This window comes from Myotis brandtii, unplaced genomic scaffold (genome assembly GCF_000412655.1).
Source record: "Myotis brandtii unplaced genomic scaffold, ASM41265v1 scaffold579, whole genome shotgun sequence".
Taxonomy (NCBI): Eukaryota; Metazoa; Chordata; class Mammalia; order Chiroptera; family Vespertilionidae; genus Myotis; species Myotis brandtii.
This window is the reverse complement of record NW_005370171.1, coordinates 1391719-1412830: the sequence shown is the minus strand read 5'-3', so window position 1 is coordinate 1412830 and position 21112 is coordinate 1391719. Positions and strand designations below refer to the sequence as shown.

General features: G+C 40.9%; 1 protein-coding gene across 4 annotated transcripts in view; it reads left to right on the top strand.

The window, feature by feature from the left end:
- The window catches only part of RNF216 (ring finger protein 216), a 111264-nt gene that overhangs the window by 13134 nt on the left and 77018 nt on the right, over positions 1–21112 (top strand). For 3 of the 4 annotated variants that reach the window (XR_001364543.1, XM_005878949.2, XM_014550004.1), the window contains exons 3-10: positions 5947–6080; positions 6779–7636; positions 9417–9493; positions 9870–9972; positions 12148–12312; positions 15746–15860; positions 18382–18521; positions 19784–19834. Coding sequence is in view for 3 of the 4 variants with exons in the window: in XM_005878949.2 (XP_005879011.1) it covers positions 5947–6080; positions 6779–7636; positions 9417–9493; positions 9870–9972; positions 12148–12312; positions 15746–15860; positions 18382–18521; positions 19784–19834 (1643 nt within the window). In the remaining variant the exon portion in view is untranslated. The remainder of the gene's footprint in view (positions 1–5946; positions 6081–6778; positions 7637–9416; positions 9494–9869; positions 9973–12147; positions 12313–15745; positions 15861–18381; positions 18522–19783; positions 19835–21112) is intronic. The other variant, XM_005878950.2, reaches the window with a different exon arrangement.

Genomic DNA, 21112 nt, shown 5'->3' with positions numbered 1-21112 from the left:
CCTGCACACCTCCTACTGGGGATGTGCCCGCAACCAAGGTACATGCCCTTGACCGGAATCGAACCTGGGACCCTTCAGTCCGCAGGCTGACGCTCCATCCACTGAGCCAAACCGGCTACGGCAGGAATATTGATTTTAAAAATATACTTTAATTTAGAGAGAGAGGAAGGGAGAAGGAGAGATAGAAACATTGATGAGAGAGAAACATCAATTGGCTGCCTCCTGTAGGCCCCGCACTGGGGATTGAGCCCGCAACCCTGGACATGTGCTTTGACTGGGAATCAAACCAGTGACCTCTTGGTGCCTGGGACGACGCTCAACCAACTGAGCCACACTGGCTGGGCGGAAATACTGATTTTTTAAGGCTTTTCTAAATTGTATATTCTAACTTGGTAGTGATTATAGCTATAATTTATTGTGGTTAAGAAAGTTTTAAATATTAGATATACTTTGTATATATGTTCATTTCCAAATTTTCTGAACATGTATAAATTAATGTTGTAATTGTTTTTTAATTAAGTCTTAAATATACTTGAAAGTTTCTTTAAGAACAATAATTTTCTTTTGGGAAAACATTGACTTTGGAGTAATTTTTTGTTGTGGTGGTGGTGGTTTTTTTAAGCTCTAATTGGCTTTATTAAGCAATTCATGAATTGGGGAGCATCCCATCAAGCAACTAGAAGGGTGCTCCCTGGAGGTATATTTTTCTGTTAGACAGGTTTTATGTATTGCACCCATCATGAGGACTGTTTTTAGGCATACAGAGTTGTTTTATTTTTATTAGCTGTATTAATAATTTTTATTATGCCAACCCTTACAGGTTTTTTTTGTAATCATCTTTATTGAGCTACTAGATGCCCGATGCACAAAATTCATGCGAGAGTAGGCCTTCCTTCTGGCTGCTAGCACCGGCTTCCCTCTGGCACCCGGGACCCGGGCTTCCCTCACAGCCCCGGCTTTATCTGGAAGGACGTCTGGTCTAATTAGCATATTATACTTTTATTATAGATAATTTACATACAATAAATGCACACATTTTAAGTGTATAGTTCAGTGAGTTTTGAAAAATGAATACACCCATATAACCATCACCTCAGTCATGCCATAGAACATCTCTGTCACCCCAGAAAGATTCCTTTATGCCTCTTTGCAATCAGTCTTCACCCCACTCCTGGACTGAGGAAACCACTGGTCTGCCTTTTGTTGCTATACAATTTCATATAAATGGAAGTATGCAGTATGTATTTTTTGTGCCTGAGTTATCCTGCCCAACATTATTTATTTTGAGATTTATCCATGTGTTACATGTATAAGTAATTTAGTCCTTTTTAATTGTTGAATAATATTCACCTAGAATTCTAAACCTAGTGAAAATAGGCTTTAATATGAAGGTAAATTAGAGTTTAAAACTACAGGAATGAAAAAGATACATTATGCAGATAGTAGCAAAAAAAAAGAACTAGTATGTCTATATATTATCAGGTAAAATAGACATTCCAGCCAGGAGTATTAATAAGATTTCATAATGATAAAAGAGTCAGTGCACTGAAAAGATAAAACAATTCTAATCCCTACACACTTAGTAACATGGTGTCAAAATACACAAAGCAAAAACTTACAGAACTAGAAGAAGAAATGAAGAAATGAACAAATCCACACTCATAATGGGAAATTTTAGCATGTTTCTTTAAATAACTGGGAGAGAGCCAAGGACACACAAAAATTGTATGAATATAGAATATTGGAAGAACAAGATCACCAAACTTGACATAATAGACATGTATGAAATAGACCCAATGTATTTACCAAAATTGACCATATTTTGAGCCACAAAACAAGTTTCAATTTTCAGAGGATTGAAATTATGTAGATTATACTAGAGGCCTAGTACACGAATTTGTGCACAGGTGGGGTCCCAGGGGTAGAGGGGGGACATGATCGGCCCTCTGGGCAGGTGGTGGGATGCCCTTGCCAGCCCGGGATCCAGATCCATCCCACTGATGTTCACGCTGGTTGTGGGGAGCCACCTGGCAGCCGCTTTTATATCCTTTCTTCCTTGCTTAGCGTCTAGGGAGGCCAACTTTCAGGAGGCCGGTGGCGCTGGTCCATTGGTGCCTGGCCCATTCTCCAGAGATTAGACCTGCAGGACTACTGAGGGAGGGAGTGGCTGCCACCGGGCTGGTGGGCTGCCAGGACGGGTCAGTCAGCTGAGCAGCGCTGCCATTGAGCATCTGCCCCCTGGTGGTCAGTGTGTGTCATAGCAACCAGTTGACCTGTCATTCTGGTTGTTCGGTTGCTTAGGCTTTTTTTTTTTTTAAATATATATTTTATTGCTTTTTTACAGAGAGGAAGGGAGAGAGGTAGAGAGTTAGAAACATTGATGAGAGAGAAACATCGATCAGCCGCCTCCTGCACATCTCCCACTGGGGATGTGCCCGCAACCAAGGTACATGCCCTTGACCGGAATCGAACCTGGGACCCTTCAGTCCGCAGGCTGACGCTCTATCCACTGAGCCAAACCGGTTTCGGCAACTTAGGCTTTTATATATGTAGATTCCCCTAGCTATGTTGGAATTAAGTCATAAATCAGTTATAGAAATATAATTAGTCCCTATATGTATGGATAATAGGAGTATACTTCAGAACAACCCATGGTTCAAAGAAATCAACAATGAAAATTGGGACAATTTTTGAACTGCATGATAGTGAAAATACAATCTATTGAAGCTTATGAGATGCATCTAATATCATGTTTTGAAGAAAACTTATATGTGCATAAGAAAACAAAGCTAAATGTCAAGAAAACTAAAATGCATATATTGAATAAAAAATAAAGCTGGGAAATTAGTAATCTATACCTGGGCTCAGCAAACTGAAACGGCCAGATAGTCACTTTAGCTTTGCAGGTCATATGGTCTCTGTTGAAACTACTCGGCTATACCATTGTATTGTGAAAGCAGCTGTAGATCCTATTAATAAAAGCCTAATATGCTAAGTGTCTGACCATTCGACCAGTCGCTATGATGCGCACTGACCACCACGGGGCAGATGCTCTGACTAGTAGGTTAGCTTGCTGCTGGGGTCCAGCCTATCGGGACTGGGCAAGTCGGGCCAGACATGCCCTGGAGCCCTCCCAGGGTCCCTCCTGATCGTGCACCGGGCCTTTAGTAATATATTAATGATTTAGCATGACTGTGTACCAATAAGGACATGAAGTAAAAAGTACTCTTCTACACTGCTGGTGGGAGTGTAAATTGGTGTAAACAATTTGGAAAATTGTTTGGCTTTGTCTACGAAAAGTGAACATAAGCTTTCCATATGACCCATCAAAAAATGCACCCAACTGAAATGAGTATACCCAGAGACATGTCCAAGAATGTTCCTAACAGCATTGTCCAGGACAGCCAAGACTGGAACCAACCCAGATATCCATCTGCTGAAGAATAATTAATTTAAGGAATAGTCATATAGTGGATTACATACAGCAAGGGAACTACTGCAACATGCAGCAACATGGATACATCTTGGATATATTATTTCTTACATCTTGGATGTAGAAAGCTAGAAACAAAAGAATATACTAAAAAAAAACCAAGGAAAATTAATCTGCGGAGTTAAGAAATTCCTAATGTGCTAGAAATGTTGTATTTGCTGCCCTTAGTGATGGTGGTTTTACAGGTCACAGGTATGGACTTTTTGTATTATTAGTTCATGGAGTTATACACTTGATTCATAGACTTTGCTTTGCTATATATACTTTAATTTTTTAAAGTATATTTTTAAAAGCTAATGTGTTTATGGAGTGTTGAGAATCTTGTCAACCATTGGGCTTCACTGTAAGATGATGGATTTCAAACCAGCTTTTTCATTGGGTCCTTTTTTGGGGCTTATTCTATCAGAGAAGAATCTACAGTTTCCTGCATGTGGAATCTAAGACTGCCAGCATTCAGGGAGCCAAGCAGCAGAAGGCAGCAGGGGTCTTATTCATTATGCTGTTTCAGTGGCACCCCTTTCCTTTCTTGACCCCAGCCTGGTGTCTAGTACCTCTCTGGCTCAGAAGCTAGAATGGACCTCCACAGGGTGGGTCTTCTGAATGGCCAAGTGAGAAGCTTGGCAAATTCTCTCCCCAAAATCAACGATAAAGTTAGACAAAATTGTCAAAAACAACATTTAAAGACTGGAAATGACAAAAGACATACAGTAATTAAGAATATTTGTTCAAGAAAATCTAGGATTCTGCAGAATGAATTAGGCCACTTCTGATTGGCTGCCGTCTCTGCAGGTTGCATTTGAGCCTTCTCCACTCTGCTAGAGCTCTGGCCATCTGTTTATCTCTTGCCAGCTGTCATCTCCCTTTCTCTTCTTTGTGTACTTGAGAGGTTATGCTTTTAAGTTCCGTTACTATCATTTTCGTGAGGTTTCAGGAGGTAGTGATAATAATCACTTGAATTCATTTTGCCAGATTTAACCAGACGTCCTCTATCATGTACTTCCCAGGCCCTCTGTTCAATTGGTTAGATTTATTACTCTACTGTGTAGGTAGCAATGGACTTGAAATCAGGCAACTTTACTGTGTGTCAAGTACTAAAATAGGCATTTTATGTGAGCTTTCTCAACTAATACAATTACTTGCGGTAGGCACCATTGTTCACCTTTTTTTAATGTTGAGAAAGTGTATGTTTAAAAAGATAGATAACAGCAGCCTGTTGCTAGCTGAGCCTGTGGTGGAGCTGAGATTTTAACCCAGGCAATCTGACCTTAGAGCACACAGACTTAACCTGTTTTAAACAGCCATCCCTGGCATTACCACAGCTCTGTTGCAGGAATGAAATGAGATAATTGATTTTAGATTGCTTTTCAAATTGTTTGTTTGGTACCATAAAATACATATATGAGGCATTAACCTTTAGAAAGGTTAGAGCTTTAATGGAGAAATTTCAAAATTTGTAATGTGAGACCTCTTTCCTTTTTTTTATATATATTGTATTGATTTTTTACAGAGAGGAAGGGAGAAGGATAGAGAGTTAGAAACATCGATGAGAGAGAAACATCGATCAGCTGCCTCCTGCACAACCCCTACTGGCATGTGCCGCATCCAAGGTAACATGCCCTTGACCGGAATCGAACCTGGGACCTTTCAGTCCGCAGGCCGATGCTCTATCCACTGAGCCAAACCGGTTAGGGCTCTTTTTTTAAAAATATTTATTTTCTAGCACAGTTAGTGCACTTTTACTTCATTGCCCATTTTAGCTTTAACAGTCCCATGGAGCTATACAGGAAAAAATATCAGATATTCAATAATTCACATCCAACATGATCTATCTTCAGACAAATTAAAGGAGTTATAGGCAAACAGAATTACTATATCTAGATAATGTTTAGCTCTAGTTACATTTAAAAAAAAACTAGGAAAGTTAAATTGCTTACTATCAAAGATGCTATAGCAGTGTTTGGTTGAAACACTGAAATATGTTTCTATAAATGATACTTAAGGTTATGGCTAAGATGAGCACATCTTAATATTTTAAATCTTAAAAATTTTACTATTTTGAGTGAAATTTTTTTCAGACCTATCAGTTTGAATGACAGTGTTTTATTCCCTGGGAGGATTAGACATGAGTGTAGGTATAATTTCAATTTTAAGAAATTGACAGATTCATCAACAGATTTTTCCAACCGACTATAAGAAAAAGTTGGTAAGGAATTGTTAAAGAAAAAGAGCATAAGGAATTGTCAGGTTTTCTCAAGTGGTTTCCACAATGTATTGTTGGCAAAGATCAGCATGGAAATATGGCTCTTAATGCTTAGGTATGTGTCACTTGAGGAGATACCACTAGCCACGAACTTGGCTTTAGACATGACCTTTTGCACCCCAAAACTGAAATCTAAAGAACAGAATGTGATTGTGCCCACCTCCTGGTAACAGTATTTTCTGCCTGTTTTTAGACTGGATCAGTCTCAGAGATGGACCCATCACCATTTCTGATGACTCTGATGAAGAAGGAGTTCCAATGATGGTCACCTCAGCTTCTCAGCAACATGACGAAGAGGACCTGGATGATGATGTCATCCTGACAGAAGTGAGTTTTCTTAAACTTAACCCATGATGAGCATAAGGATATACATTATTTATTTATTTATTTTTAATTGTATTTCTTTTTTTAAGAGAGATAGAGCAAGAGAAACATCAGTATGAGAGAGAAACATCGCTTGGTTGCCTCCCTCACGTACCCCAACCAGGGATTGAACCCACAACCTGAGCATGTGCCCTGGCGGGGAATTGAATCAGTGATCCTTCGTTGCACAGGACGATACTCAACCAATTGAGCCACACTGGCCAGGGCTACATTTTTTATTTTAGTAAATAATGCCAAATTACTCTTCTAATTTCATTGCCAGTGTCCCATAGCCTTACCAATGCTTGCTGTTATCTAAATTTTTCTAGTCTTGTGGGAAGGAAAAAAACTTTTATATTTTTTTAATGTGTTGTCATTTTTTCATTATTTTCTCTCCAGTAGTTTCTGTTTTAGTGGTTTCAGATGAAATTATAATTCAAACTATAATTCAGACTTCAATATAAGAATGGCTACTTTTATTCTGATAGTGAATATAGTATGATCAGATTTCAGTGTTACCACAAGTGTGAAGGATAAATTTTGTGGATGAAGGTGTTTTTGTTTCTTTCCTGTCCTATCTCAGAAGCTGCATATAAGTACATAAGGAGGCCATAGACATAGGAAAGAAATTGAATTATTATTAAAATTTCATTTTTTCTTAGACAAGTAAACCTCAGACATCACGACCCAATCTCATCAAACCAGCTGCCCAGTGGCAAGATCTCAAAAGTTGGGGAGAAGAAAGGCCTAAAATGTCTAGAGCAGCCTTTGAATCAAATAAGAACAACTATTTTGCAGTGTATAACAGCTCATTGTTTGATTCTGGGGCACAGGATGATTCTGAGGATGACTACGATGAATTTCTGGATCTTGGGCCTCCTGGAGTTTCTGAATTCATTAATCCAAGTGGCCAAACAGAAAGAGAACCCAAGCCTGGACCAAGTCATAACCAAGCAACAAATGATATTGTCAACCCCGGATCAGGGCCAAAAATCATCTGGAGAAAAAATGGCCTTCTTATTCCAGATAATGATCCTTTGGACACTCAGAACCAGTCATCTGAAGACTCAGAGACAGACCTTCTATCAAACCTCGGAGACTCGACTGATATGCTAGATGATCAGACCATCGAAGACGACTGCTGGTTAGAAAACCCTCCTTACTTCCAGTCTCTAAACCAACAGCCCCGTGAGAGAGCAAACCAGGTTGTTCCTCAGGAGCGGCAGCCTGAAGCAGAACTGGGCCCGTTGTTCTATCAGCATGAGCCCCTTGGGCTGGCTTTTCCAAGGCCGGCTTTTCCAAGACCAGAACCCCAGCACGACGGCATTCCAGGCCCCTCTTCTCCTCAGCCCGCCCATCTTCTAGGAGAGCTTGAAGATCAACAGCTAGCAATAGATGACGACGAGCCAGGCCCAGCCTTTCCACTACAAGGATCTCAGGAGCCCAATTTGGAAAACCTTTGGGAGCAAGAAGCTAATGAAGTAGACCAAGAAGTTGTTGCAATACTAGTGGAAGAAACAGTAAGTTTGATTTCATTAAGTAAATAAGTATAGACACTAAATATACTGAGTTTCCTTTTATTGCAAAAACATTGTGTGTGTGGACTTCACTTTCCTAAGGGGTACATTTATAGAATAGAAGAGAAATATGAAAATTAAATCAGAATTTCTTAATCTATTTTTAAACTCCCAGCAAGCCCTTTGGGATTCTAGCTGTAGATTATGGATAACTTGGTGCTGTCATAAGAGCAATCCCCCCAGTAAACCTTAAAGCAGGTTTACCAAATTACCCACAGCTGCACTGTCCAATGTGTAGGCTCATGCAGCTGGTTAACTTTAAATGTCTATAAAGTTTAAAGTTTTGTTTTCAGTGCCACCCATCACATGTTAAGTGTTCGATAGCCACATGGGCTGAACAGCTACTACATTGGAAAGCACAGAGTAGAACATTTCCATCTTTGTAAAAGTTCTGTTGGCTAACATTGATCTAAATAGTAGGACAGCCCGGCTAGTGTGGCTCAGTGATTGAGTGTCGACCTGTGAACTAGGAAGTCACAGATAGATTCCTGGTCAGGACACATGCCTGGGTTTTGGGCTCAGTCCCCAGATGGGGTGTACAGGAGGCAGCCGATCGACTCTCTTTCATCATTGATGTTTCTATCTCTCTCTCTCTCTCTCTCTCTCTCTCTCTCTCTCTCCCCCTTTTCTGAAATCAATGACAGTATATTTTTAAAAAAATAAAAGTAGCCGTGGCCGGTTTGGCTCAGTGGATAGAGTTTGGCTCAGTGGATAGAGCGTCAGCCTGTGGACTGAAAGGTCCCAGGTTCGATTCCGGTCAAGGGCATGTACCTTGGTTGCGGGCACATCCCCAGTGGGAAGTGTGCAGGAGGTGGCTGATCGATGTTTCTCTCTCATCGATGTTTCTAACTCTCTATCTCTCCCCCTTCCTCTCTGTAAAAAATCAATCAAATAAATAAATAAATAAATAAATAAATAAATAAATAAAAAGTAGTGTGGAGCCCTGGCCAAGTAGCTCAGTTGATTAGAGCATCATCCGATACACCAAGGTTGTGGGCTCGATCCCACTCAGCCAATGAACGCATTAATAAGTGGAACAACAAATTAATGTTTCTCTCTCTCCCTCTCAAAAAAATTAACAGTACAGGGCTTTATGTCCTGATTCTGCTGCCCATTGCCTTTGAACACTCTCTTAACCCTTCCTCACTAGATTTTTTCATTTGGCCCACTAGGTTGTGTGCTTCCTGAGGGTAAGCACTAAATTGCGCTTTATTCCACTTGGACTCCCTTTGCCTGGGCAGAAATGTTCCATATTTATTGAAAGAATGAAGGACCAGGTGATCTCCAGGGATCTTTCCATATTCTATATAGACAGATAAATCTGGGCATCTGGTGTGGAGTTTTAAGCCAGACACAAACTTGCTTTATAGCTCTTTCCTAGTTTGTAATTATTTGACATCTGTGTGTGTGTGTGTGTGTGTGTGTGTGTGTGTGTGTGTTTTGTATATTTTTATTGATTTCAGAGAGGAAGGGAGAGGGAGAGAGAGAAACATCAATGATGAGAGAGAATCATTGATTGCCTCCTGCACGCCCCCTACTGAGGATTGAGCCCACAATCCGGGCATGTGCTGCCCTTGACTGGAATGGAACTCGGGACCCTTCAGTCCACAGGCCAACGTTCTATCCACTGAACCAAACCAGCTAGGGCTGACATCTGGTTTTTATTGCAATTTGAAAACATTCTAATGGATGAAATGTACAGAATGTTTTTATTCCTTTCCAGGAAGCAAGATTTCCAGATGTAGCAACTGGCTATATTGAGGAATTAATTCATTTGAAGAATTATTATGATTTGAATGTGTGAGTATACCACCATGCCTTTCTTTCTTTCCTTTTTTATTGTAGTAAAACAAAAAATTTATAATTTAACCATTTTTTGAAAAAATATGTTTTTAATGATTTCAGAGAGGGAAGGAGAGAGAGATAGAAACATTGATGATGAGAGAGAATCATTGATTGACTGCCTCCTGCACTCCCCACACCAGGGATCGGGACCACAACCTAGGCACATGCCTTGACCAGGAATCAAACTGTGACCTCATGGTTCATAGGTCAATGCTCAACCAATGAGCCACACCGGCCGGGCAGGACTTCATTTTTCAAACATTGTGTTTGAATCAATGAGCAAGTGTGGGATTTGGAAGCAGTATGAAAATAACCTCATTTATTTTTGCAGACTTTGTAATTTTCTTCTGGAAAACCCAGATTATCCAAAGAGAGAAGATCGAGTCATTATCAACCCTAGTAGCAGCCTGCTTGCTAGTCAAGATGAGTTAAAGGCAAGTATTGAGTTCTTGTTTTGCAGTCTCTATCTGGAAATGCTCTGCTTCTTTTCATCGTCTTTATGAGAAGAAAGTGCTTTGTCAGGACACATTTTTAAAGACTAGCCAGGAAAATAGGATTTCAGAATATATTTATTCTTTAGTGGGATTTACCCATCTGAGCCACTTTGAATTCTGAATTTAATTCTTCCCTTTCTCACAAAAAATTAAACAAATCCTCCATCTCTCTCATCCTACGAAGTAAGTTCCTAAAATGAAACAGGAATTGGCCAGGATATTTTGTATCATCTCAGTTATTTTTTAACATTGAAAATTGAAAACATGAAAAGTTTTAAATATGAGTCCTGTTGAAAGATTGAATATTGATCACCTATATATCCAGCAGTATTTTAAAAGTTAACATTTTACTGTATCCACTTTGCCACCTATCTGTCCCTCTGTCCATCAGCAGCTCTCTCTTGTATTTCATTTCATTATAATGTATTTAAAAGTAAATCTCAAAAGCATCGATATACTGCCGAAAACATACTTCAGCCTGCAGATCATTGCCTAGAGTTCAGTATCTGTTTATAGTTTTTTGTTTGTTTTATCCTCACCCAAAGATATGTTTATTGATTTTAGAGAGGAAGGGGGAGAGAAAGAGAAACATTGATTGATTGCTTCCCATACACACCCCAACCAGGGATTGAACTCACAACCCAGGTACATGCCCTGACTGGGAATCGAACCCACAACCTTTTGGTGAATGGGATGATGCTCCATCCAACTTAGCCACCTGGCCAAGGCTGTTTATGGTTTTTTGTTTTTTTATTTATTTATTACTCATTTCAGAGGAAGGGAGAGGGGGAGAGAGAGAAACATCAGTGATGAGAGGGAATCATGGATGGGCTGCCTCCTGCACGCCCCCCACTGGGGATTGAGCCCACAACCCAGGCCTGTGCCCGACCAAGAATCCAACTGCAACCACTGAGCCACATCGGCTGGACTGTTTATTGTTTTGATGTAAGATTGATATTCAATGCATACACCTGTGTAACCAAATCCTGTATCAAAATATAAAGTTTGACTTTATTTTTTAATATATTTTATTGATTTTTTACAGAGAGGAAGGGAGAGGAATAGAGAGTCAGAAACATCGATGAGAGAGAAACATCGATCAGCTGCCTCCTGCACACCCCCTACTGGGGATGTGCCCGCAACCAAGGTACATGCCCTTGACCGGAATCGAACCCGGGACCTTTCAGTCCGCAGGCCGACGCTCTATCCACTGAGCCAAACCGGTTACGGCTAAAGTTTGACTTTTTAAATCCTAATCATTATCACCCTGGCTGGTAGCTCAACTGTTGGAAGCATCAGCCTATATTTGATTCCCAGTCAGGACACATACCAAGTTGCAGGTTCATTTCTCTCTCTTACCCTCCCCCTCATCTCCCCTTTCTCTTCCTGTCAAAGCAATAAACATATCCTCTGGTGAAGATTTTTTAAAAATTCTTGCCTGGGCCTGTGTGTTCAGTGGTTAGAGCGTTGGCCCACGCAACCTAGGGTTGCAGGTTCCATTCCCCGTCAAGGGCACATACCTGGGTTGTAATTTCCCCAGCCTAGTCGAGACATGTGTGGAAGGCAACCAATTGAGGTGACTCTCTCACACTGATGTTTCTCTCTCCTCTTTCTCTCCCTTTCCCCCTCCCTTCCACTCTCTCTAGAATCAATGGAAAAATATCCTCCCATGAGGATTAACAAAAAAATATGTGTATATCTTAATCATTATCTTTATTTGTGGTCCAAAGGAGCATTTAAGATAAGTGGTGAAGGAAAACATAGTTTGGAACTGCCTCATTGGGGTCTGTTGCTCCATCTTTCTATTCCCCACAAATTCTTTTGAGTTACCTCTTTTACGTATTTTATAGCAAGAAAAATTTAATTTTCTAAACATTTTGTGGAAAGAAGATGGCTGAAAGATTGGGTTCAAATCCCCAGCTATACTTTTTTACTAGTAGTAAAACTAGTCTCCAGACTCCAGATAGTCATTTAACTTCTGAATCACCATTTCTTCATCTCTATTCAGGGCTGGTAACCTCCTTATGAGTAATTATGAATGAGATTGTTCTTTAGTCAGCAATCCTTCAAATGATTTCCTCTGGCCTCTAATGTTGTGCCTCTCTCTCGTTTCAGTTGCCTAAGGTAGACTTCTTTGACTATTCTAAATTGGCTCCTCTTGACCAGCGCTGCTTCATCCAAGCTGCTGACCTCCTGATGGCCGACTTCAAAATGCTCAGCAGCCAGGACATCAAGTGGGCCCTGCATGAGCTCAAAGGACACTATGCAATCACCCGAAAGGTGCTCTACTTCATCTTCCTGGTGGGGTCAGGAAGATGACTTCCTGTAATAACCAAGGAAGAGTTCAGCTTGTAGAAATGGGGATGGTTTATGATGGCAAAGGGCTAAGGAGTTTGTCAGGGTGAAGATAAATAGACAAAGATATTTGCTGATTAGGAAGAACTGAATGAAAAGAAATAATATATTAGAAGCAGGGAAGTTCTGGCTTGACCATAAAGACAAGGGTACTGCATTTTATCTTGGAATGCAGGGTGTGTTCCAGTGCTGCTCCTCCCTGATGTGCTTTCTGGCTTAGGGCAGGCCACACAATCCTGTCCCAAGTAGCTTAGCTATCAGGTCCCTGAGGCGGGGTCTGTAAAGAGCCCAGGAACGCAGCACTGCCCTGGGAGTGGTGATTTGCCTCAGAAGAGAGTTGGCAGTCCGTTGAAAGCGTCCACGGACTCTGGGGCCCTAAATAAGACTCCCCTTGAGGGCCTTTGTCCCAAGCCTTAGAAGAGTGCTGGTCACTAGCGGGTAACACAGACATGCCTCATTAGTGACATCTGCACAGCACCTGTTTTGTGGCGGTCAGGACAGAAGAGGGCACCAACAGGTGTTTGGCTTGTTCCTCTTCCTCTCCTTTGCTGCCATGAAATCCATTTCTCCTGCTGAAGTTCTTGTTCCCAGCAAACAGTATGCTTTTTTCCAATGGACAAATAAATGTGGAGTTATCTTAATGGTGCAAGCACCCACTGCGTCTTAACCTGAAAGATGGTGAACCCCAGGTGAATGTGACTTCATGCTGAGTCAGATCCTTCTACCTTTAGATTGCCAAGAAGATCCAGGCAACTGTCAACAAACTCCTGATCGTAGGTTAATTTTAGGTGAATTTATGCTGAAGGGAATACAGAGTTAGTGGTTTCTATTTCTGAATCTCATTCCCCAGGTTAGCTAACTAGGGAATGCCTGTACTGTCATTGAAAAGTGAATGAGTTTCCCTCCGAAAATCGGAACTGCAAGAAAGCTGGGACTCTTATCTTGAGGCCCTGCCGAGCGCTGTACTGCTGCAATGGGACCTGACACGTTTTCTGAGCTCCCAGGGAGCCCAGAGGAGAAGTGATTGGGGAAGGGGGGTCCTCATTAGTAATGTCCCTGCCAAAGGTTTGATCATCCCACGGCCCACTTGTTACTTGGGTAGGAGGTTGTAGAATTTTGTGGCTGTTTCCCTCATTTATACCTTCCTTAGCCCTTTCCTTATCTTACTGGCCCTTTATATCTTTTATGGTGTCTGCTTATTTTGGTGGATAGTTTGAAACTTTACATGTTATTTAAATGAAAATGATGGCATGTTGAAGGGAAAGCACTGTTGGCTGAATTCTGGTCGGCTCAATTACAGCTTCTCTCTGCCGGCGCAGACGATGCAGAGTCCTGCCCTGTAGAAAGCGACATTCAGGTGGACAGGGATGTAAAAGGCTTCCACTTTGTAGTTATAGCAATAACATGTCTCCCCTGTGTGTGCTGCTCCTCAGACATGATGATAGCTAAGAGGACGTATGTTCACTGTGAAGACAATCACATTTGCCTGGATTTTCCCCCCATTTATTATTAATAAACATCAAACACATATTTTTAAAAAGATTATATTATAATAAACCCACGCTTAGCCCATCACTCAGCTTCAGTAATTATCAGCGACTGCCCGATCTTGTTTGATCTCCACCCACTTCCTCCCTCCCAGACTATTTTGAAGCAGATTCCAAGAATCATTTCATTTTCTCTTCAGTCTATAAGTTCTCACTCTCCCCTCCCCAGGCTCCAGTCTCTGTCCTCAGCTTTTATGTCATCAAATGCCCGTTACAGTGGTGTTTTTTTATGATTTTTTAAAATTAATTTCTTAGAGAAATAGGGAGAGAGAGAAAAAAAACATCGATGTGAGCGAAACACATCAATGGCTGTGTTTCAGCTGCCTCTGGCATGACCCCCCACCAGGATCAAACCTGAAACCCAGGCATGTGCCCTGACCAGGAATCAAACCGGCAACCTTTCAGTGCATGGGATGATGCCCACCAATTGAGCCACACTGGCCAGGGCCGTTATAGTGTCTTTAGGTCATTCTTTAAAGGAACTTTGGCGGTTTTCACAAATATCCTAAAAATCATACTGGACTGTGTTCTTGATTCTCTCCATTGGAACTAGTACCGCCAGTGGGTATTGATTAGTGAACATGAGCGAGCTGGAGGGAGAGATGCCGGATTATAGTGAAAGGAAAAGTTGTGCTTCAGCGTCTGCTGTTCCTCTGTCCCTGGGAGGTTCCGAGCCTTACTGGCTATTACCCCTTGAGGACACTGGCATCATGGACACAATTCACTTCCTTCCAAAGAGTGTTCCTTCTTTTTGAGGAGATTTTTTAAAAAGATTAAAACAGTACCATAGTATTATAAAAGAGGAGTATGTCTATGAGAGCACTAGGAAAGAAATGAAGAACGTGGTGTTGAAACAGTCTCAAATAATAGATGTCTTCACTGGAGAACATAGAAAAAGGCTACGAGGCAAGAAAAAGTAGACATGGTGTCTTTGAGGTGTGTAGGTGTGAATTCTAACTAGCAGGTCTTGAAAAGAAGGAATTCTGAACATCTAACTTATCTCGTCTATGTAACTAGACCTTCAGTGGCAAAGACTGTAGCACATTTAAATGCTAATTGGGAAGATCTAAAAAAGGGGGGAGAAGCCCTAGCTGGTATGTTCAGTGGTTAGAGTGTCGTCCACACACCATAGGATCGTGGGCTCGATTCCCGGTCAAGGGCACATCTGGGTGTGGGTTTATACCCCACCCCCTGATTGGGGTGTATGTGGAAGGCAGCCAGTCAATGTGTCTCTCTCACATTGATGTTTCTCTCTCTCTCTCTGCCCCCCTCCCCCCACTCTCTCTTAAAGGCAATGGGGGAAAAATATCCTCTGGTGAGGATTAACAAAAAATAATAATATTAAATTAAAAAGGGAAAAGCGAAAAGGTATGGAAGATGGGATTATCACTGGCATAGGAACTTTGTGCTCCAGGACAAAGGTGAAAGCAACGAAGGAATGTAGGGGAGTGGGCCTGGGAGTGATGACCAGAATAACACCATATAGGAAATGTCTGTGCAATACAACTCCCTAGCCATTTGTTTGTGATTTAACCTGTACTTATTCAAGGACAGTTTGAGCAGTTTCTGTTTACTTACGTTGCCCTTTAATTTGTCAGCAAGCATTTTGGTTCTGCCATTGTAGCAGTTCATCAAAGTCAGAGAAAACAAAAATAATTAAATGCTACCTGTTATTTTGCCACTACCTGTTTCTGTAAGCCATAGAGGGCAGAAGCTGAAACTGAGGCAAAATGAAATTTGGGGATTGCCTGTGTTTCAAGTATTCTCATGTCCTATTTATAGTGGTAATCTTTCTCTTTCTCAATTTTTAGGCCTTTTCTGATGCCATTAAAAAATGGCAGGAGCTATCACCAGAAACCAGTGGAAAAAGAAAAAAGAGAAAAGAAATGAACCAGTATTCTTACATAGATTTCAAGTTTGAACAAGGTAATGGCAAACTGTGACGCTGCTGTGCAAAACCGTCCCCTTCCCACACACTCTTGCCTCTGAAATTTCCTGCTATGGTTGTAGCTCTTGCCTCTGAAAAGACTTGGAATCTGTCTGTTGCCACTTCGTCTTCTTGATTTTCCTTCTCTGTGTGCACTTCACTAGCTTGTCAGTATCTCTTTGAAAGTTTGGATGTACCAGGCTAGACAAAGTATTCCAAGTGAGATCTGCTGTGTAAAGACAGCAGCTGGGATTTTGAGTCTGTACATAAGTTCATACAGCCTAAGAATGTTGTTGCTTTGTGAAATCAAATATGTCCCACTTTTGGCTCACATTAAACTCTTGTTGCCCTAATCGGCTTGGCTCAGTGGATAGAGCGTCAGCCTGTGGACTCAAGGGTCCCAGGTTTGATTCCGGTCAAGGGCATGTACCTTGGTTGCGGGCACATCCCCAGTAGGGGGTGTGCAAGAGGCAGCTGATCGATGTTTCTCTCTCATCGATGTTTCTAACTCTCTATCCCTCTCCCTTCCTCTCTGTAAAAAATCAATAAAATATATTAAAAATAAAATATAAAAAAATAAAATAAAAAAATAAACTCTTGTCTGTTCACCCACCTTGCTTTTAAAAAAGTCTCTCAGTTTTGATGCATCTGACATTTTTCCCTGTTAACTTCATTTTAGCCCCTTGTTTCAGATATATCCCTTTTAATTTTAGATTCCGGTTCTTATATTGCACTTATTAGATCATCTTTAAGGACATTGGAAGTTAGAAATAGAAAATACACTTGATATACATTAGTAGTTTAATATTTATAACTTAGAGATACATTTAACTTTTGTTTTTAACTCTCACCTTAGGATATATTTTTATTGATTGGAGAAGGGAAAGGAGAGGGAGGGAGGGAGGGAGGGAGAGAGAGAGCGAGAGAGAGAGAGAGAGAGAGAGAGAGAGACATTGATGTGAGAGAAACATCGATGAGTTGCCTCCCACATGCACCGTGACTGGGGATCTAACCCACAACCTGGGTATGTACCCTGACTGGGAATCAAACCAGGGACCTTTCAGTGCTCAGGACAATGCTCAACCAAATGAGCCAAACTGTCGAGGGCATAAAAATAATTTTTAGTATGCACCAAAACCAAGTGGAGTATATTCCAGAACTGCAAGGTTGGTTCATTATTCAAAAGCAAATCAGTACAATACACTATTTAATAGACTAAAGAAAAATCACCTGGTTGTATCAGTTGATGTAGAAAAGGCATTTAACAATATTTAACACCTATTCATGATTAAAACTCTCAGAAAGTTAGGAATTAAGAGCTTTCTCAGCTTACTAATGTCTACAATAAAATCTATTCCTAGTATCAGACTTAATGGTGGGTGAATCCTTCTCCCCCACCTCTGAGATTGGGAGCAAGGAAAGGATGTCCTGCCCGGCTGGCATGGCTCAATGGTTGAGCATCGACCTATGAACCAGGAGGTCACGATTCGATTCTCAGTCAGGGCTCAATCCCCAGTGTGGGGCGTGCAGGAGGCAGCCAATCAGTGATTCTCTCTCATTGATGTTTCTATCTCTCTCCCCCCTCCCTGCCTCTCTAAAATCAATACAAATATAGTTAAAAAAAAGAATGTCCTATTCATTGCTATTCAACATAGTCCTGGAAGTTCTAGCCCATGCTAGAAAATGTATCTGGAACCTGATATAGTTAAATATTGATAAAATCAAAAGATTTACTATGAACAGGTTTTTGTGAGTAAATAGAAAATCTGGATGAAATAGACAATTTTCTAGAAAATGAAAATTACCAATCAACAGAAGAAATAGAAAACCTGAACAGACCAATTTTATATTATGTAATATTTTATCATTCTATTGTGTTTTATTCTGTTATTTATTGTGAATATAGGTCTTATTTTTTCAGCTTTTGTATTTGAAATCTTCAAGATAAAAAGTTTAAAAACATACATAAAACGCATGTGCGTGCACCTACCAGAATGGCTAAAATTGAACACTGATGATACCAGGTGTGGATGTGGGTGTGGAATGACTGGGACTTGGTAACATCACTGGTGGGGGGCAAGTGTAGATTGGAAGAATGACGTTGGGAAACGGGCACAGTTTTCCAAGCTGATCCAGCAATTCCATTCCTTCCCGTGTGCTTGACTGAATTGTAGACATATGTTCAATAGCCCAATTTATATTAACCCTAAACTGTAAACCCACCTGTCCTCAGTAGTAAAATGGATAATAAACTGGTATATTCACACAGCACAAAACTGTTGGGATAGGAGAGGTGCTCCAATTGGAGTATAAAAAGGGGGAAAAGACGGAAGTCAAAAAGTGCATGTAGGTTAGGGGATGGACTAGAGCTCAGTTTCCCCAAATGGTGGCGTGTGCAGGAGAGGAACGAAACGTACTTCTAGAAAGTAGGTGGGGCCCAGGCCACAGAAGACTAGAATCGCTGGCCTGTATTCCTAGCAAACAGTTGTCTGCATGATTTTACATTGTCGTATCTTGTAGGTGACATAAAAATAGAAAAAAGGATGTTCTTTCTGGAAAATAAGCGGCGGCATTGTAGGTCCTATGACCGGCGTTCCCTCCATCCAGCTGTGCAGCAAGAGCAGGAGTTCTATGAACAGAAAGTCAAAGAGATGGCAGAGGTAGGAAGATGTGCATGGAGTGTGTTTCTGGGATTCTGGTTTGCTTTTAGGGCTAGCATAAAACTATCTTTTAAGATTTGCCTTTCTTTTGTGTGATTGATTTGAATAAATTAAGTTTCTAAAAGGAAAACTGGGTTTTGTAATAATACTAAAGTTCACAGTTTCATAACTCAGATTTATGGCAGAGAATTTTAATTGGAGCTTAGCACACATTTGTGTTTGACCTCCCTCAGTCCCTAATGGTGGAGAAACACCAGAGAAAGATGCCATTGAGCTCTTTAATTCCAAATATCCATCAGATGCCAGTCAACCAGAATATGTATCTTGGTTGTTTAATACATATTGTCTAGACCAGCAGCTCTGAAAGTATGACCCATGGATCCCCCTGACTTCCCCAAGGTTCTTGTTTTAATAATTGATTTTTTTTTTGAGAGAGAGAGAGAGGGAGAGGAAGAAACACGGATTGGCTGCCTCCAGCATGCACCCTGACCAGGGATCGAACTTGGAACCTGGGAATGTGCCCTGACCGGGAATCAAACCGGCAACCTCTTGGCGCACGGGACAATGCTCAATCCATTGAGCCACACCAGCCAGAGCCCCAAGACTTTTTAGGGGTCTGCAAGGTCAGATCTCTTGTGATAATAAGACATGATTTACCTTTTCACCGTGTTGAATTTATACTAATAAAACAAAAGCAATGGTGCCATAGCATGAGTCAAGCCAGTGGTACCAAATTATATCAGTAGTCATCATTTTCTTCAACATGCACACATTTTTTCAAAAAGGCTATGTCACCTAATGACAGGTGGACAGGTAGCTCTGTGACAGATGGATCAAGACGACTTCTCAAAAATTCTAATTTCTGCTTTAGATTGAGAATTTTATCATTGGTCACAAATAATCACTTCATTCCCTTTGAGAAAATGTTTGCCAAATACCTAATTTTGCATTATCACAGTTTTTCTGTCAATCATTTTAAAGTGCCTAATTCAGCAGCTTGCCATTCAGTGGCACAAGGGCTTCACTTGAGGCGACCATAGGGTGCAGCAAAAGCACTTTGCACATTTTCGCCACTTTGTCAGAGTATTGGAAAATGTTTTTGGGGGTCAAAATGTGATAAAACAAATTTTAAACTGGTAAACTATGTAACTGAAAAGATGACTATTAATAATAACTCTTTTATGTCTATGGCAATGAATTCTAAATGGTTTGTGGCATCTTTACTAAATTTGTATCTGCATGTCTGGAATTTTGTTCCTCAGCATGAAGACTTTTTGCTTGCTCTGCAGATGAATGAAGAACAGTATCAAAAGGTATTTTGAAAACTCAATTCATTTATTCTGGTATTTTTAATGGGCTGTTTTCTCTTATCACATGTCCTCAGCATTTTGATGGCACATTGGCTCCCGGATAATCTCCTGTTGATCTGCTGAGTTTGTAACCATGTTATAGTCAGACACTTGAAACATTATTGTTGCTCTTAATACCAGACTGGATGAGAATTGAAGGGAAGATGATAGAAATGTTCCTGTTAAGGAACACTGCCTAGAAGCTGTTGGAATGAACTCTTAGAGGAAAATTTAGAACTCAAGTAATGCTTAGAGTTAGAGGCAGAGATCTGTATGACCTGAGGGCCAGATGGCTTTTGTACTCTTAGCTGCTCTACACATAGCGGCCTTTTCTTACAATGCATGGTAGGAACTGTGATTGCTGCCGTAGTTAGCTTTGGTGGTTCCTTAAGATAAAGTTTGGGTTGGGATGTGATCTAACACAGTGGTCGGTAAACTCATTAGTCAACAGAGCCAAATATCAACAGTACAACGATTGAAATTTCTTTTGAGAGCCAAATTTTTTAAACTTAAACTATATAGGTAGGTACATTGTTATTAACATAATTAGGGTACTCCTAAGGCTTAGGAAGAGCCACACTCAAGGGGCCAAAGAGCCGCATGTGGCTCGCGAGCTGCACTTTGCCGACCACGGTTCTAACACAACTATCTTATAACAAGAAGAGAAAATCCAACTTTAAAAAAATATTTTTTTAAAAATTGATTTCAGAGAGGAAGGGAGAGGGAAGGAGCAATAGAAACATCACTGATTGGCTGCCTCCTGCACACCCCACACTGGGGACCGAGCCCAGAACCCGGGCATGTGCCCTGACCAGAAATCGAACCTCCTGGCTCATAGGTTGACACTCAACCAATAAGCCACACCAGCCAGGCGAGAAAATCCAACTTTTGAAGCTTTTTAGCTAATATCGGTCATGCCACTTGTCCCTGACTCTTATAATCCTATTAGCAATATAATCTGATTGCAGAGGGTATAGTTCTGCTAGCACCTTAGAATTCATGAATATGATAACGTTAAACAAAGGATGACGCCAAAAAAGTGAAAATCTCACTCTCTTTAACTATCTATAATAATAAAAGCATAATATGCTAATTAGACCGGACAGCCAAACGACCTTCCGGACAACCTTCTGGACGAAGCCGTGGTGGCGGGGGCTGAAGCAGAGGTGGTTAGGGGCGATCAGGCAATCAGGCGAGCAGTTAGGAGCGATCAGGCAGGCAGGCAGAGTGGTTAGAGGTGAA